General features: G+C 47.6%; 3 protein-coding genes across 3 annotated transcripts; 1 reads left to right on the plus strand and 2 right to left on the minus strand.

The window, feature by feature from the left end:
• Positions 1-306: 306 nt before the first annotated feature.
• Positions 307-1,097, minus strand: N0V89_011995 (uncharacterized protein; the record flags this gene model as incomplete). The annotated part of the gene is made up of 3 exons (XM_056220721.1): positions 307-578; positions 633-886; positions 937-1,097. The coding sequence occupies 3 exons, from the start codon at positions 1,095-1,097 to the stop codon at positions 307-309; spliced, it is 687 nt and encodes a 228-aa protein (XP_056066024.1).
• A 3,411-nt stretch (positions 1,098-4,508) lies between these two features.
• N0V89_011996 (uncharacterized protein) lies at positions 4,509-4,913 on the minus strand (the record flags this gene model as incomplete). Its single annotated transcript, XM_056220722.1, has 2 exons — positions 4,509-4,803; positions 4,828-4,913. The coding sequence occupies 2 exons, from the start codon at positions 4,911-4,913 to the stop codon at positions 4,509-4,511; spliced, it is 381 nt and encodes a 126-aa protein (XP_056066025.1).
• Positions 4,914-7,697: 2,784 nt separating this feature from the next.
• Positions 7,698-8,998, plus strand: N0V89_011997 (uncharacterized protein; the record flags this gene model as incomplete). The annotated part of the gene is made up of 2 exons (XM_056220723.1): positions 7,698-7,814; positions 8,690-8,998. 2 exons carry the CDS (start codon positions 7,698-7,700, stop codon positions 8,996-8,998), a joined length of 426 nt encoding a protein of 141 aa, XP_056066026.1.
• Between the last annotated feature and the right edge of the window lie 9,596 nt (positions 8,999-18,594).

Below are 18,594 nucleotides of genomic sequence, written 5' to 3' on the forward strand. Positions count from 1 at the left end.
AACTAGATGGAGGTGTTAGTTGTTGCGTGGTGGATACAGAAGGGTGGGTTACTGGCGGGGTAAACGATATGTTTCTTACATCAAGCACCAATCGTGTGTAACAAACTGCGCCGCGCCCTTAACCCAACATTGGGCACCAATAACCGTATCTATATGTGCGCGGAATAATGTCCTTGTATTTTCCCCTCGGGGATCATCGAAGCCCACTTCATGATAATTATGTGAAAACGTACAGTACCTCGACTCTGCCAGTATCATTATCGAAAGCCGAATCCAACGTCGCACGACGACCGTCTCGTTTCGCCTCTATTGCGAAGACTGGGCAGCTACTTGCCTTGCTCTCATCATGAAGCGATGGATCGTGCCATCCATTCTATGATTAAACCTTGCATCATCCTTGAGTCCTACTAGTTCCTGCACCTCATATCCAAATTTCTCATAGAGTGGCTGGCCCATCCCCGATGCCTCGACCACACACACGGCATTCAACTCATCAGCCATTCTATTGCCCCAGTCCACTAGCTGACCTCCAGCACCGCGTTTACGATACTCAGGCCATACGCAAAGAATTTGCAAGTCTAGGACCACTAAGTAAACTATCGTAAAAAGCTTCGCTAACACGAGTTGCTTACTGGCAACTGGAAGAGTATCTTCCCGCAGTACTTTTCGCCTCGGTTGAATATAACTCTCCCAGAGGTGGATCGCATAGTCCTTCTCTAGTTCATTGGGCCAAATATCATCAGGCGCGTAATAAGGGACCTCTCGGTAGGTTTTGCTGGCCTCGAAAACGGCCCACTGCGCAACGCCTACAATCTTTGGGCTACCGTCTGCTTCGGTAGCTGTGGTATCAACAGCTTTGATCCACCTGATACCTGGATGGCCGTCCCTACCCGGACGATTAGCGGCGTTCGACAATATGTTCATTTTAGCTCTCACATCTCCGCCATGAATCTTTCAATTGCACGCTGTTGACCTTGCTCGGTTTGGTTATCGGGCCATAGGGTTGCAACGAAGTGGGCAAGGCCCATAGCCTTAAACAACGGAGGAATGAAGAACTTAAAGTCCTCTTTAGTAGCTGGCAGTAGCTCGAAACCCATAGTGATTGTAAAAAAAGACTACTGTTAGTGAGTCGGCGAACAGATTGTGCGATATGGATGAGGAAGAAAGAAGCCCGGGACGTAGACCGCCGAAAGGCTGAAAGTTCAGCTGGGTTTGCGGCACGGTCAGGATAAGCTGCTCGCACAAATGCGGGGATCTGTACATATTGCGGGAAGGATAACCAATACGGGTCAGCCCGCATATTGTGCCTCACTTCTACTGCTCGTATAATTTAAATCTCACGCATCAGTATCGAGCATTAATTACCAGGGTGCAGATTCGAATTTCCCTAAACGCGACCCCAAAAGGGAACACATACCGACACTGCGCCGCCAAACTGCTCCCGCAAGGCCCGAAGCCGCTCCCGCAAGGCCCGCAGCCACACCCGCACCTAATTCCAGCCTCAGCCTACTTGGTTACATTCTTTGGTTTCCACACTAGTGGATTCCACCCAGTGGCTCTAGAGTTTGCCCATTCCTGAATAGGATTCCATTTAATACATGTTCTTTGCGCACCCGTTTTCAGTGCAGGTTTGATATTGTCACCCATCCACTTGAAAGAGTACAGCCCAAGGTTTGGAGCGCACATAAGAGATTGGCGGACAGTATCAATACAGTGTCCTGTGAGCTATCTGTGAGCAAAGTCCTCGCTACTGATGCTGTATCTGGTTGCTTACTTGCGTGTGCTCTCTCTTCCTCTTTTGCCTCGCTTGTCATGTTCACAAAGTATACATCGGGGTAGAAGTGCCAGTAGATTCGTCTCTGACGCATAGTCGTTAGCCCGATTTCTGTTCACAATCGTAATAGGACAACAACCACTTACAAGACAGTGCAGCTCGTGGTATACGCCCAAGGTAGCGAGATAATCCCCGTTGGTCCAGCGACCATCACCTACTCCGCCGGGAACTGTCTTCACTAGAACTAAGCGATCATCGGGGCTGTCATTTGATTCTTCGAGCTCGTGTCTTGTCGCCCACAAGTGCATGGCTTCATGATCAGTGTCCTGCGGTGGATGCCCTTGAGGTGTACCTACGTGCAAGTAAATCTTCCCAAACTTTGTTGTGAGCTGGCGACGGCTCTTGGGAAAACAGAGTACCCATATCCGCGTGAACGTTCTGGACATCTTCATGGACAAATAAATTCGCCGGTGCTGTCGACGAGTCAGTGATAAGTTGATATAGACACGAAAGTGATAATCGCACAATACGGTCTTACTCTCGAATGTAACAAGCTCCAAGACGTCCATACCAGCAACGAGGTTGAGATGACCGCATATAGAGATAATGTATATGCTACGATAGGCGAGAGGGAATATTTTGACGAACGGGAAACGGGAAGCCATTTGGTCTGTAGGTCAGTATTGTCGTAGCTCTCATGACTGTTCTTTCCATCCAGCAGACTCTCTTGCTCGACTTGGACATACGACATCGTTGTAATGGGCCAAGAGAGAGAGATAGGAAGACTGTGATAGTTAAGACTACGAACATGCGGAGGTGTGCTGAATCTAGATAATTCTAGTCCTGATAACGAGGAGCTAGTCGACTACCCGAACCGGTTACCGGGGTAAGAGCGTGTATCACCCCCGATAGCAAGGCGAAACTGGGCCGCATAATCGGGCGAGGAATGGAGCCCACCCGCTGTAATCCTTGCAATAGGTGCGTTGAGCCCCGTCGAGGCCGAGTTGCCTTATTTTAGATCACGTACGGTGTGATTGTACGCCCTTACCAAATGCATTGCAAAATAACCTGTCTACAACCTGAGATGCTGAGAGTTGCTTGACGGCTTTGGCATCAGCATCAGAAACAGGATACACTGTGTAATTAAAGAGCTTTTTCACTTGCGCTCAATCGAGGCTCCACGTATTTTGAAGAAATCACTTAGCTCTTAGCATGTTCTCTCATTTTCTAGTGAGGCAAAGCAAGGGATTTTGGAAGCAATTGCGAACCAATGTAAGCCGCGGTATGCATCCCGCCTCAATGTCGTACAGCATCCATCACTTCTGCTCCGTGTTGTTTACGGTAAATGTGCTCGTTCTCCGAAGGATTTCAAATCTCAATAGGGTCATACGCGCCTCTGAGAAACGTCTGGACTCTTATCGACTCCCTCTGATTGTTTCAGCTCTCGTATACAGTGCAGGGCCAGACCATGATACTTGCATATCCAATATTCCTTCGGTGAGTTATGTCTACGTACTACGTAAAGAATACGGTGACGACTGCCTATATAAAGCATTCCTGCACTCTTTAACGCTGACACCTGATCAGGTCCGCGATCCCTTCTACATCGACATAATCCAAGCTCTCCACGTCAAACAGACCGTACTTTAGGTCATACCAAGAATATGCGCTCTCTCATTGGCATTCTTGTGCTGCTCATTGCGACAATCGCTGTTGCTTTGCCGATAGAAGGTAATTCTGTCCATTTAACAAGCTGCATCAGTTTGCTCATACCGCAAAGAAGTCAAAAGCCAGGATGATGGAGCCATCACGAATGGTGAAGCCGAGGCATTGAACTGTCCACAAGGAAGTGTTCACGCGGTGGAGATGGTAGCTGATTGTTTCTGATGTGCTATAATCTGGTGGGCAAGTGCATGGAAAGCGCAGACATAGCCATCCACTCGCTTGATTTGTATAGGAGTCTGATCATGAAATGTACTCATCATGTCTCCGCACTTCACATCTGATCGTTCTCATATTTCATCACATGAGTGTAACCAGGACGCTCGATGTTCAAACTGGAGGTCGGTAATGCTTCTTCGTTAGACCACAAATCACACGTCCGATATTTTCGTCTAGGCCATCCGCCGCCGTTGGGCTTTGGAAAGCTTCACCGATGTCTGTGAATGAGTTCTAGTATCTCATAACCTTACGATATGGAGAACATTGTGCATTCAGATGCAAGCGATTTCTGGGTCAAATATCACAAATATTTAGAAAAGTTCTTTTGAGATGGGAAAGGGTCCAATACAGAACTGATGAATCACTATGCAGACTCTCTTCAGAAACGCAGAATTCATGGCCTATCGTATTTAAACATTGTTAGCGTTCGATCCCGAGGCCCTGGGCCTGACCATAAAGAAAAGCCTCTGCACAACCTTTCGATTCGCCTCTCCAGACGCTTCGACAGCAAAGTGGTGCTTAGTCTCGAATCCCGACTTTTCGTACAGCCAGCGACCGGCAGTGGTGGCTTCTACAACAGACTTCCCAATGTTAGCATTAGATTCCTCAAGCCAGCAAAATTGAAGTTCGTGAACTACATACCAACGCATTTGTTTTGTCAGCGAGCTCAGTACCCCACTTCATCATCATGGTACCTGCCCCGCGGAATTGATGGTTCGGGTGCACCGTCATGATGCTCAGAGCTATCAGACAGCTATCAGCTCTAGACGCCAAACAACGAACCTACAGGACTTTACTCACCAACAATCGGCAGATCATTGTTGCGAATCACATCGCGTCTATAACGCACGAAGGAGCGATAAATGTCTTGGGCGTATAGTTTTTCTTTCTCGTCTTTCCATGTACCAGGGGGTCCATCAAAGTCGAATTCTGGCGGCTTCTCATCTTTAATGATAAGCCACTGAGCGACGCCAATGATTTCCCCAGTGCCTGTGTCTGTGACCTTGACCCATTGCACAGTGGGATCGAAGCCTTTGTGGGCAATGAACCCACTAGCATGGAGAGTCTGCGCTTCTGGAGTCAAATTTCTGGGCCAGCAAGCGGCAACGAACCCATTAGGGTGAATCGCCTCAAACATCAGGGGCGCAAATTTGTAAAAGTCCGCATCATCAGTGACCAAAGAAAGCTGAAGTGACATTGTGAATGTACAATTTCTTGATATAATCGAGGTCATAGGGAAGAGACACTTGAGTAGGAGAAAAATCGATGGGGCACGTCGAGACCAGATATGATCAAAATTTGAACGTTTCAACACTTCGCGTTGGGGCCGGGAAAAATACGCAGTAGTTGATAGCATGCAAATCGGCTCGACTTGCTAATGTCCCATATGCCGCCTGATCAAAACCAAGTGCATGTCAACTTTTATTGAAAACAAGAACACAGAAGTGGCGCAGTGCATAATCAATAACTCGTGCGTTCCTGCGCAAAGGCACAGACGTAGTGAACAAGGGTGTAGATGATTCACGAACATTCTTTAGATGAAGCAAACCAGAGCTGAGCCCTTGAGGACTGGATGCGATGTCAGCATCATCTAATGTAAGGCAAATGTAGGCAAGCGAATCTTGCCACAGTGTACCGAGGGTTTGGGGCGCTCTGTACAGTTGCGGCGTGGCTCAACTTTTGGTTTGCCAATCAGCTTCGAGGCCCGTGAGGCAACGGACACGGACTTCCAAAACAAGATCACTCTTCCCGATAAGCAGGCAGGGCTCTGAAATATGGCTAATATCGAATTAGGACTTGCTGCACCCTCCCTAAAGTGCTCGATAGGCAAAGAAGCCCGCATTCTGGGCTGGGGCGATGTGGTGGCCCAGACTGTACTCCCCGAAACTATATTACATTCCAGATTTACCCCACTCAATCCTAGATCATCTGGAGGATCTCTGCGATAAGGCATTAGGCCCTAATACCGGTGTGTGGTTGTACGATGACGTCCTGTGGGCCAATTGCCAATTGCCTTGAAGACCGGTGAATAGGCGCACTCACCTGAGAGGTTCATTCTCCTTGATAGGAAGCTACGTAGCGTCGGAAGAGTCATGATTCCCAATGTCGTAGGTTCCAGATTATACCCATTATCATTACGATTCCATGTGGGATGGATACAGAAAAGGTAGTGAAAATGTTCCAGGAAATGACTTCTTTATCGTGTCCCCCTTCAAGGTATACTCGAAACATTTTAGTTTTATTCGCTGACTTAGATCTGCTTAGACACCATAACCGCTTGCATGTCTTGCTTCAGCTAGCATTGGATGCCACCACCGAGCCCATAGGAAAGCGATCAGAAAAGGAGACAACAATGCTTCTACTTTGTTTTCCTTGAGACGTCGTGTATCCGACCCCGCGACGTATATCGCTTGTTGACCAGCCGGGCTGAAGCTGTTCCATGAACGGTTTCAAGAAAGGTATGCATGTGACCAGAACGCTCACATTCATCGCTGCGGCTGTAGCAATAGCAATACGAGCTTCTTCATGGCTTGCGGTCATAAGTTCGTGTCGATACAAATAAAACAGTCGCATGACCACTGCTGGAATAGTCCTGAACACACAGTGAGAATAGTAACTAGAATCGTCCAGGACGACTTACAGAAGTCGGAGGGAGAAAACAGCATATAGGACATATCTTGTATGTGCCACCAGTATGTCGCGTACAAGGAAATTTAGGGCGATGACAAAGTTGACGTCGATGCTGGTATTAAAAATCTCAACATAGGTCCAGAACCCAGACTAGCACAATAGGTCAGCGTGCTATCATCTTCATTTCTTGTTCGAATCGTACTTGACTAATGCATCGCCCAGAGTAGATCTTCCAGAAAGAGGGGCCCTGACACTGGAAGGCGATAAGTAGCACAGAGGTTCTGGTGTCGATGTCAGGAAGGTACGATCTCTCGCAAAGCCGGTGAAGGACTCACATGAACCACACACCAGTGGCTAACATTCCCACGTAGGTTATTCGTGGAAGATGACGCGATGCGCCGAGTTTGAGGGCGAAGAGAAAGGTGGCGACCTTCGCAGAGCCTAATGTCAACACATAGAGGAACTGCGCTGCGTACCCCAACATCTCATACGATCTTTGCTGCGACTCCGGTATTTGCTCAGGATTAGTGCCCAACCCAGCCGTAACCTGTCTTGACACAGCTAGAGAATGCGACAAAGCAGCGATCTTCGTGATTTAGCATTTCCAAGATCACTTTGGTTTGGAAAGGGTACTTACGAGTGTGACGAACATGACGAGCTCGTCAGAACCAAGCGGCATCGCATCTCGCCGCCATAACTTTCCCAAGATCTTTGCGAACACAGCAAGTCCTGTGATCGTGAAACATAGCCATACTGTGATATCGATAGCAGGCCCAAAGTGGCCCTCACTAATGGTATTACCGGAGGAAGACATGTTGTAAGAGATGGGGTCAAGTACGAATAAGTCGCCGCTATAGCGTTGGTAGTAGATCGAAAGACATAGGAGCTTGTATCTATATCTAGCGGGGTTTGATGAAAGTACGGGAGGTCCTACGGAGCGGGCCGAGAATGCTACGGCCCCAGTAAATGTTATCATCTGCCTTCTTTCCGAATCAGCAGGGTTCACGCCTTCATAAAGAACCCCGTCAGGGTGGGTGAGATCCGGTGGCACAGTCAAGAGGAATGCAGCAATAAAGCTATGACCCTTTCTGGGGATACCCATGTCCATTGGTGTTACCTACGCCTGCAGCGGTCAATGCCCGCATCAGCCCGCGCATTGACCGAGTCTATTCGTGTGAGTTCCTTAATCTGTGATTCTTATAGCGGGATTAATTCCAACCTTCTACCGTCCCGATTCAAAGTAAGCTTCTGAGCTCCTGAAAGGTCTGCACCTCTTGCACATTTCAAGGAAGTCAGGAGTTTGTTCATGATCATCATGAGATCCATCACAGTATCCCAAAGCTCTCACGAAATGCCGAAGACTTCGCACGATATTCAAAGCCAGAGCCAGGTCTCTGAGGGCGAGCTACGAAGCATCAGAAGTGAGGAACAGATCCTTGCACACTTTGGCAAAAGACAACAGTTAAAGGTGATATAATGTGTTCCCCATGAAATCGGCGCAGCTACTAACCCAATAACAGCGTACCTTCAGTCTCATCTCTTGCCTCGGATTGGGATGCACTTTGAGTAAGTAAGCACAAGGTCAGCAAGGAGTATTATACTAACAATACACTTGTAGTGCTCACTTGGGAAGGTTCCTTCGTGTTTCTTCAGTCGTTCTTACTTAACGGTGGCCCAACAGGGGCTTTCGTAGCCTTTCCCATCGTCACTTTGGGTGTTCTGGCACAGGTTCTTGTCATGGCAGAAATGGCATCAATGTGAGTTCATCTGACCAACACACAAGTTCCCAGCTTATCAGCGATAGGATACCTTTGTCTGGAGGCGAATACAATTGGGTCGCTATTCTCGCACCGAAGAAGCTTTCAAACTTCCTATCATACATTACCGGTTGGGGTGCGCAATATGCAACTCGTATGGCTGAACATGCTAACCCTCACAATTAGTTCTTGTAATAGCATGGCAAGGTGCTTGTGCATCTGTGGCATGGATCAACTCCACCATCGTTTTAGGACTGGTACAAATCAACTATCCGGATTATGAAACTAAAGCCTGGCACGGCACATTGATCTTCTACGCTGTGGTTGCACTCGCCTTGTTGATCAACACATACCTAGGACGATTGTTTCCGTGGCTCGAGGCGGTTGCATTCATCGTCCACGTTGTAGGCTTCTTCGCGATCATGATCGTACTGATCTACTTAGCACCAAAATCCTCGCCTACGTTGGTGTTCGACAACTTCATGAACCTAGGAGGCCTTACAAATGTTCAGTCAGCTTTACTGGGCTCTGTTACCATTATGTACATGTTCAATGGTAGTTCTTTCATACAAACATTCCAGTACAGGGCTTGCTGACATTGTTAGGCGTGGATGGTGCGACACACATGGCCGAAGAGATCGAGGACGCTTCCATCGTGATTCCCCGAGCGCTGATCATCACGGTATTGATCAACGGAGCAATAGGATGGGCAGCTTTGGTTGTCGTGTTCTTTTGTATGGGCAGCATTGACGGCATTATGGAGATGTCTGGTGGTGTCGCATTCGTCTCCATGTTCTATTCCGTCACACAATCAGTCCCGGGAGCTTCAGCATTGGTCAGTATGCCCACCGGCTCTCGTGCACCTCCTCGGCAAGTACTTATCGTGCCTTCATAGACTTGCATCATCTTGGTCATGGGTATCTGCGGTTCGATTGGGTTGCTCGGAACGGCTTCACGTATGCTTTGGGCATTCGCTCGCGAAGATGGAGTCCCGATGTCGAACTATATATCCAGAGTTCGTATGTCCTGACCATGCTCCGAGATCCTTCACTGATGTTTGATTCAGGTTGAGTGTCGTACATCTCTTCCGCTTTTCGCCATTAGCATCACAGCATTCATCTCCCTCAGCCTTGCTCTCGTCAATATGGGGTCTGTAGTCACGTTCAACGCTCTCACCGGTTTGACCGTCGCAGGCTTTTATTCTGCTTTCATGGTCGCTGGAGGCGTCATGCTTCATCGTCGTTTGACAACCGCTTCTGTAGATATGGCATGGGGTCCATTCCGGTTGGGAAAATTTGGAGTCCCCGTGACCATTTTCGCGATGATGTACAGTTTCATCGGTTGGTTCTTTTCATTCTGGCCACCGGTAGCAGAACTCTCCGCAAGCACGTTCAACTGGTCCTTGGCTGTATATTTCGGAGTCATGTTCATCGCAATGGGTTGGTGGGGATTGAGAGCGAGAAAGACTTACAAAGGACCGAAGGTGGAAATTTGAGTACAGTACTGCTTCCACGTCTTTCGGTCGCAGACCATGACGCATGTAAATTCGAGGACTTTCAAATGCATCAAAGGATCCTTACTGTGAGATGTGCTGATGAGGTAGCGTCCTTGGATCACAGAATCGCGTCCTTTTCCGTAATTTGATTATAGCTCTTACTGTATCGAGCATCATTGAAATTATGACATAGCTGAGTTGATCTACAAAACTCTGACAGACACATTCTTGTGCTTCTTGATGGTCCAAGTACTGACAAGGTTCCAGTTCCGTCGATGACTGCCCGGTTCTTTCACGCACGAGCGCCCTCTAGCCTCCCGAGCCCAGGACATGCCAGGGACCCGATGGTCAACATCATTATATCGAACGACTTAGCTACCTATTGGGCCAGTGGCAGAGTAGACAAGGCTGTAGCCTAGGTTGAATCCTTATTGACGTGGACATGCCAGAAAGGTCCGCTTCTTTACCATACCAAGATCAGTATACGGTCAATATACGAAGCGAATAACTATATACGGAAACCTGCAACACAAGTATGTCCGGGCGAAGGCGGCGGCAACCATAAGAAAGGATGATTGGTGCCTATTAGTTGGTGCCTATTAGTTAGTGGCGTCAGCCACGGCGCTACGAATACGGTGCGCACATTGCATGAGGTCGTACGACAAAGGCGCACCTAGAGGTCGGCCAGTAGTGTGAAAACCGCAAAGGGCAAAATTGACATAGGTTACTGAGACAAGATTCTGGAAACGGGCTTGAAATTCGAGTGAGAGGCGGCATGACGAGTGATCCAGCGAGCACTGATTGATTGGAGTCCAGCCACTACATTGCGTATGCGGTTTAGCGAAGTCTAAAGTCGAACATTTGGGCTCTTATCTCTTATAAAAGCTACTTCATGCTGCGGGACCATATCTAACGTTTAAGACTTAGCTGTTATCCTGTCAATCTAGCGTTTTGCAGCTTGAGGATTTCGGAAATAAGTCGCGTAGATACGAAATATGCGGTATTAACTTTCTAGCAGGAGGCTGCTGTAGGACTTTCCTAATCTAACTGACTATACTTAGGGTATTTTGCTTTTTCCACCAGGCCGCCATGCTTTACTGGAGCGCAGGGCTCCGCTGGCCACGTTTGATTTAGCAGGGGGCAAGGCCTATAACTATAATCTTTCCATGGTCCCCACCTCGAATCACGGCTGATTCTTTCCCTCCACAGGTCAGTCATATCTTATTATTTATCCCAAGAATTGGACCACAGAAGTTTTACGATACTCGATATCACCACCACATCAATCAAATTATCAGCGCAGTATTTAGTGCTCCTTCGCTTATCTGTCTGCATTTTCAACCTCAATATCTAAGCCTTGTAAAGTGTAGTGCTGTTCGTTCTCACTGTGCGTATTTCCCGCCGGCTCTTTCTTTGGCACTAACATGTTATAAGCCATTGTCCTACTCAAGATGACATACAGCGACAGCGAAGGTTGCTCTTCGGTTGGAACCAACAGTGGAAACTCTGCGCGCAGAAGGTGTGGGATTTGCAAAAAGTGGTTCCGGTCAACTAGAGCCTGGGACCGCCATGGCAAGAAGAAGAGCCAGGGATGCAAAAAAACATAGGGAGTGCTTCTCCTACGATGACGTCTACGATCATGCTCGGGAATATTATCATAATAAATGCTTCGTAGGCGACTGTGGCTACGAATCTGACAATGACATCGAGGAACATGTATGGGAGGAACATGTTCACAAAGATAGCAGTACCAGTAGCAGTGACAGTGACAGTGATTAAGCTGTTCTCAGCGATGGCACTGCTTTGGGCAACGTTTCTTGTGTTTAGTGATGAAAATAATGCTTCGTTGCGACTCAGTGACTTATGATGTTATTTGTGGAGCATTCCCGGGCAATGCATGTACCGCTGATTTTCGGCCCCTGTGTCCCATATCGATCCAAGTGCTCACAGACTGAGCTCTGAGTTAAGATCGCTTGGCTTACATCCAGTTGTTCAGGACTTTTGCGTACAATTTGGATGCCCCTAGTGTTAGCATTCTCCTAACGCCGCTCAAGTAACGGCCCACGGTCTTTCGCAGTCGTGAGCTGCGCGAGCTGCGGCTCAAATAGAGATGTTGACGTCGCTATCTCGTGCATAGCGATCATTCGGAAGGGAGCGATGACTTCAATGATTTAAAGGTTATTATGCGATGGTTGCAGCTAAAGGTAGCAAGTGTACCTAACATATAGCAGACGCACCGCCCTCCCTAATGTTGTAAAAGAATATGCTATTAACGGTGCACAAGGTCTTAGGAGGGAGGAGAACTAATTTTCAAGCATCACTCACCACTTGTTCCGCTAAATCTACTAATCAAGGGCATCGGATTAACAGTAAACCATGTTTGACTGCTAACAAATATGGATGGTAGCTAGTAAAATGGATAATCAAGGTGCCGCGTAATTCAAGCAGCGACGTCTGTAAGGCAGAAAGATTGATGCCAGTGCTGCCCCTAAGTTAGCGTTAGCCTCAATGCTGTAAGGCTCGGCAGTGTAATATTGTCGCGGTCAGCAGAGCGGACAATATTCAGTGGAAAAGGTTGTGGGTTTTAACTGAGGTAATACTGACAGAAGCTACAGAAGGTGTAAAAGCACGAACGCAAATATCGCTAGTCCTAGATAGGTCTAGTGCTCATCGACCGGTGAGTAGGCAACCAAGCAAGAGTAGGCGAGGTGTTCAACAGGGTGAGAGCCATAAATCATGACATAGCATTTTATCACTCTCCACTCCTACGTAGGTAGCAAAGCACATCATTTGTGGATGACCATGCTGTTCATTACCCTCAAATGCCGTGATTGATCGCATGCGACTACGAATACGAGATTCAAAACCCCGCAGCTGAACGAGGCGAAGCGTTGCTTCCCAGCTGTTGCCTAGCGCCATTTCCAACATACTACACGGATAGCATTACCACTTCTTCCCGACCATCCATTTCAACCAGTCAGGGCCTCGCACGAGGTCAATCGATGACAATCCGAGACTCGAGATGAAAGTTACCAAACCCAGCAGGAAGAGGTCTCAACACAAGCCAAACTCGAATAAAATTCGTCGAAAACGCACGGGCAAGTCAATAGTCGACTTTGAAGTTACGACTCATCAACATGCCTTCATTAGCAGGCAACAGAATGAAGGCGAATCTGATATTCCAGACTTCAAGCATCAACCTCTCGATCATAGCAAGCCGTTCATACGCCTTCTATATGTCCTGCCTACCTTTTCTGCAGGCGGACTTCTGCAATGCCAGTTGACGAACAACAAAGAGATCGCTTCGAGCATGTATACATGTCTTTCGTACGTGTGGGGAGTCGATCCCCCGTCAAGATGGATCGTCATCAACGGAAAGAAATTCGCCATTCGAGAGAACCTGTGGGCGTTTCTAAACGTTGCTATATGCAAGTACCCACAGGAGGCGCTATGGATTGATGCTCTGTGCATCGATCAGGATAGTGTGAAGGAACGCAACCACCAGGTCGGACAGATGGGAGAAATTTACTCGGCGGCTAGACAAACTGTGGTCTGGCTTGGTGACAGTAAACCATTAGCCGAATTTTTCCAGTCTTTGGCCGCCGTTGATCCACTCAGTGTTGACGTCGTTCGCGAACTGCGCGAAATCGAATCAGGTTGGCGACTGCTAGCAGCTCACAAGTACTGGACACGAGCTTGGATAACCCAAGAACTTGTATTGTCACGAAATTGCTGTCTTTTGGCTGTCGACACTGTATTTGATTCTTCTCGGCTTTATGAGCTTCATAACATGGCCAAAATCTCGAAATGGCACGATCACAAACTCCGCTCAAATTTAGAGCTCAAGCTCAGAACGCAGAGTTCTCGGAAATCGTCACTGATCTCACTTCTCGTAGCTCTCCCAGTTCAAGCATGCGCGATTCGTCGAGATAGAGTATACTCACTTCTGAGTCTCGCTGTGGAGGGAAAGCACATCACAGTCGACTATGGAATGTCGGACGAAGACTTCTTCTTCAGTCTTATCAAAGTTTGCAGGCGTTCCATGTGTCTTTGTTCGATAATTTTGATTGCCCAGGTACTGAGATTCACGGGTCTCGAATCCGACACGCTAGTATCTTCGCCCATTCCGCTTCCGATTGCGGAAAAGGTCATTCTCCCGCAAGGACACCTTTATGGAAAGAACACAGGAGGGGAACCCATAACAGAATTTTTCAATCTAGAAGATGTGTGCGCACTGTTTTCAGGCCGTTTCTACACCTGCGACTCAAGGGAGGCTGATCCTTCCGAGATAATTTTTATTCTGGTGGCTTCAAAATCACGCGAGCTACGGTTTACAAACGGCGATCTCAGGTCTAGGACATCCGGCATCAGCTTGGAACCGCATGAGGAGTGGGGCTACATTTTTCGAATGAATCTTTCCACCATTGTTCGTTTATCTTTTTTCAGGAGGCCATACTGTTACGAGCCCTTGTGCTTCGACGCAAAGTATCCGGCCAGGTGTTTTCGAATCCTTGAAGGATCAGACTAAGTCGCGTAAAGGGAGAGTCGAGCAGTAAAACCAACGCCAAATCAAAAGGGTAGTAACCTCAATGTACTCAAGTCTCTCTCTCGGCATACGGCACGATGATGGAGTGAGAGCCACTAAAAATATATGCGAATGCTCTCTAGATATTACCTCATAACGGCATCTTGATAGACATTAGATCATCTTGTACTCAACCTCTAAACAGTCCCAAGAACCTTGCGATTGAAAGCATAGACAATACAGACATAATCGCGACACACCTCCTCCCTCCACAGAGGTTCTTTGTGTTCGACAATAACGCTTTCACTCAATTCCTTCCGTGAACTACTCGGATACTCATGCTCGTCTATCATACATTTGGGCCCAGATACTAGTAGCGACTGTTAGGCAGCTAGTTTTCACCTAATGACAATCTATAATCCCAAACAGCAACTCAGCCAAAGCCAAGCTACCACAGGCACTGCTATTATAGGAGGGTAACTCCTAGAACATATACACAGTAGTTCTAGGTGTAGGATACCGCACTTTGTACGACTAGCACAGTGTAGCATATGCTATAAAGCAGACAGTACAAAACCGTATGATATCAAAGCATTCCCACCTTTAGAGTTATAGTCAAGAATGAACCTCAGCAGGTAGAGTGTTTTAACAGTAATCCGCGTCAAGTTTCCCACTTACAGTCCCTCGACAGATGGCAGAGTGATAGGGAAAACTAGTTGTCTCTAGTTTCCTCTGCTCGGGCGATGACCTTCGTATCGTCGTGGAACCGCTACGTTAAAAATGGTTTTTGTTGCACACAGCATGGGCGGACACGTGATTAAGGCAGCTCTGGTTTTCTCCGGTCAAGCATCCTCCAATGATGCGCGGGCCTAATTCTTCAAAAAAAAAAAATTGCCATAGTGTTCATAGGAACCTCTTATCGTGGATCTTGGATAGCAAACTGAAGAAACGTCCAAATATAATCCCTCAGATTCTCAAGCGGGCATACCATAATCTGATCGATGTTTTGGAGATGTAAGATAGTTGGCTCAAACGTCTACTGGTAGATTTTAACATGCTGCACACGAGGCGATTGCGTGAGAATCGCCAAATCTTGATTAAGGACTTCACTGAAACTCTTCGATGAAGAGTTCTAGAGTACTGGTTGTTCCCCTCTTATTAGCGAAACGGAAGCGGGGGATGACTGTGAGAGTCGCAGAGATCATGTCGGCATGCCCAGAAATAGAAACAGTAGAGCAGCCCTAGAAGATGTAGATGTCGCCGTGCTGGACATCATCTTGGCGTTCATCTTGGACTGCGTCGAAAAAGCCACAATAAAAAGACTCCTAAAGAAAGTACTAGAGGTACGCCTATGATCCTTCTAAAACGATAAATTTATTTTAAATAAGTATAAGGTTTTACAAGCACCTGCGTAGCCTTATCTTTACCTAAGTATTAAGGCAGTATGGTGGCGTTGCGCGTATAGACACAGTAAGCACCTCTTTATATAATTACCCCGCCTTCTTTACATATTGATTGCTTTCAATTTGCGCTTTAACATCACAACGTCGGAGCCTCACTATGTACCCGCGTACAACAGAGCAGGAAGGCATTATTCGCGAAGCCTTTAGTGCCACTCTGTGCAATAGATGTAGCATCATCATGTACTTGGGCATGCACAACCCTCCAGGGGTTAATGCAAGTGGCAAGCCTACTGCCTGGGACGGTCCAATCGGCCTTCTGACCGCGGATGGGGTTCGCGACGAGGAGCTTGGGACGACACATCAGTCTGCTCTGTCAGCTGACTGTGTACTGTGCAATAGGATTCGCGAATATCTGCCCCAAAACGCTGCGATAGGATCCATACGAGTGGCACTGGCAAGGCTCATTGATCATGCCATATTGGGACCGAAAAAAAGGGTCGACCCTTTGCAGCCCTATTACAGGCTGGTTCTTGAGGTAAAAGGCATTGAAGCAGCAGACGCTTCGTTGTTGGACATGGAGCTCGGATTGGTGGGGTTTCCTGGATTACTTTGTCCTCGGATGCGTCGAATTCTGCCTGGGAAGGTCGATTATGACCTGCTAGGCAGCTGGATACGCGACTGCGACCTGGATCACACGGAATGCCGGGGCTCTCACGACGGAAAGGTTATCGTTCCCGGATTCCAAGTAATTGACTGTCGGACAAGGAAAGTCGTGACGAAATCATCTCATGATCTCAGATACGTGGCTTTGTCATATGTTTGGGGTCAGCAAGAAGCCACATCCTCGAATACTTTAGACTTCCCACGTACAATCGAAGATAGCATCACAGTTACTCTGGCTCTTGATCATCGATACTTGTGGGTGGACAAATATGTACGAGCCAGATTCGATCTTCTCTCAGCTATGCGAGCTGATGAATATAGTGTATCGATCAGAATGATGCTGCCAATAAGCATATACAGATTGGCATGATGGATGTCATCTACTCACAGGCGGACATAACGTTGATAGCTACCGGCCCTGGTGCCGATGACGGCTTACAAGGCGTCAGTCGCCAACCTCGGCATCCTCAAGATATCATCCAGCTCGGGCCCTTCTGTCTTGCCAGTTTCACGAGTCTGGACAATGTCATAGTGAAATCAGTCTGGGCACGAAGAGGCTGGACCTTTCAAGAAGGATGTCTTTCGACCAGAAGACTCATATTCACCGACCATGGTGTTGTATACATGTGTCACTCGATGCAGCGATGGGAGACAGTCGAGCAAGAAGTTACCGAAGAAGATGGAAAGAATCGAGGTGTCATTCCTCGTGTTGAACGGATTCTACCAAATCTCATATCACTCTTTCCAGATTTGTGGTGGGACATGTTGGTTGAGGAATACACCAGCAGAACCCTCAGCTTCGACGAAGACGCACTACATGCATGTCTGGGAATACTAAAATCATTTGACATCTCACATCATTGGGGTGTCAAGATCATCGAGGGCTTGTCGCATCAGGGCAAGCCGAAACTGCCGGTGATGGACCTCTACTGGCGCAGCGTCAAACCTGCAAACAGAAGAAAAGGGTTTCCCACTTGGTCCTGGGCAAGCTGCACAGGTCAAAAGGACTTCGGAAGCTCGAGGCCCTATGTCGAAGATACTTCCATCATTGAGGTACTGACCGATGAGAAACAAGGACAGTGGGTCGATGCCACGACAATCACTCGCGACCAGCTTGCCAATCTGAGCAAACTCAGTTCAGGACAGAGACTACGGGTTACAGGGGCTCTACTCAAGCCTATCTGGGTGACCGAGAATGGGGAGAATTATGTCCGAGTTCCTGCATATACAGACAAGTTGTCCGTATTTCTGGACACTACGGCCGCAAGTATGGTTGCTCACGAGGACACCGAAGCGCTTGTCATCGAGGTGAACTACAATGACATGTCCCCGATTTTGATGCTTCTGTATCCAAGTGGAGATCATTATCGGCGGTTTGGAATCGCGCAGTCTCCTGAACGTCGGGCATTGAGCATGCGGGCATTCGGATATGCTGGATCTCGGGCTTCATGGATGGAGCACGTTGAGGAGCGGACTATTTTTCTTAGAATAATTTACCGTAACTTTATACCTTTGTTTGCAGTGTGCGCGCCGCCGCCGGTGGTACTTATTGTAATGAAGTCAATACAAACTAGGTTGAAGGAAGAATTCGCAACAAGTACATCAATGGTGGAACCCAGCCTATGCATACCATAGGTATTGTTCTACTTCTATACCGCTGGGAAGCCGATCGAGGGATCAGTGAAAGCGCCCTATCAAACCTTGCAATGCAATGCGGCGAACCATTCGAAACTATGCAAGGAGACTCTTCCTATCTTAGTAAACTTAATCACACCTTTAATGACTTGTAAAAGAGGCCATATATTTCATCATGCTCCTTCATCTAAAGACGATCTTTCATGAAAAGGATCCTTAAAGCACCTATGGTAGCTGCTTCGATCTGTTAGAATCCCGCTAGTTCCCTATATAACCAGTTATATAGTCATCTATTCTACCCCTGGCTATCTTAGATAGTTTAATAATCTATCCTATCTATACTACCTCAGGGTACTTATTTCAACACGATCATCCGCTTTCCCCCGTTCAACGCCAGACTTTCCCAAGTTACTTCCGCATTCCCACCTACCAAACACATACAATCCATCTGCACCCCTACGCGCCTTGACCCTCGCAGTAACTTATTAAACGTAACACTTATCACATGCCCGCCCAACAGCACGGTCAAGCCTAACCTCTCCAGGTTTTAAGATTATCCCGAGTACAGGCCCGCTCTTCCGTCCCGCAAGTCCGGGTAGGCCAAACAACGCTAACCCGATGAGGCAGTACTGCGACGTCTCCAGCCCTCTGGATAGTCTAGGATCAAGCTATTGCTTCTAGACGAGATGAGATGACGGTACGGAGAACTCAGGCTATCAAAGGCGCAGGCGCTCGGATGTTACTGCACGCATTGTTCTCAAAGAGAGCAC

This window comes from Didymosphaeria variabile (genome assembly GCF_027946475.1).
Source record: "Didymosphaeria variabile strain IMI 356815 chromosome Unknown scaffold_9, whole genome shotgun sequence".
Taxonomy (NCBI): Eukaryota; Fungi; Ascomycota; class Dothideomycetes; order Pleosporales; family Didymosphaeriaceae; genus Didymosphaeria; species Didymosphaeria variabile.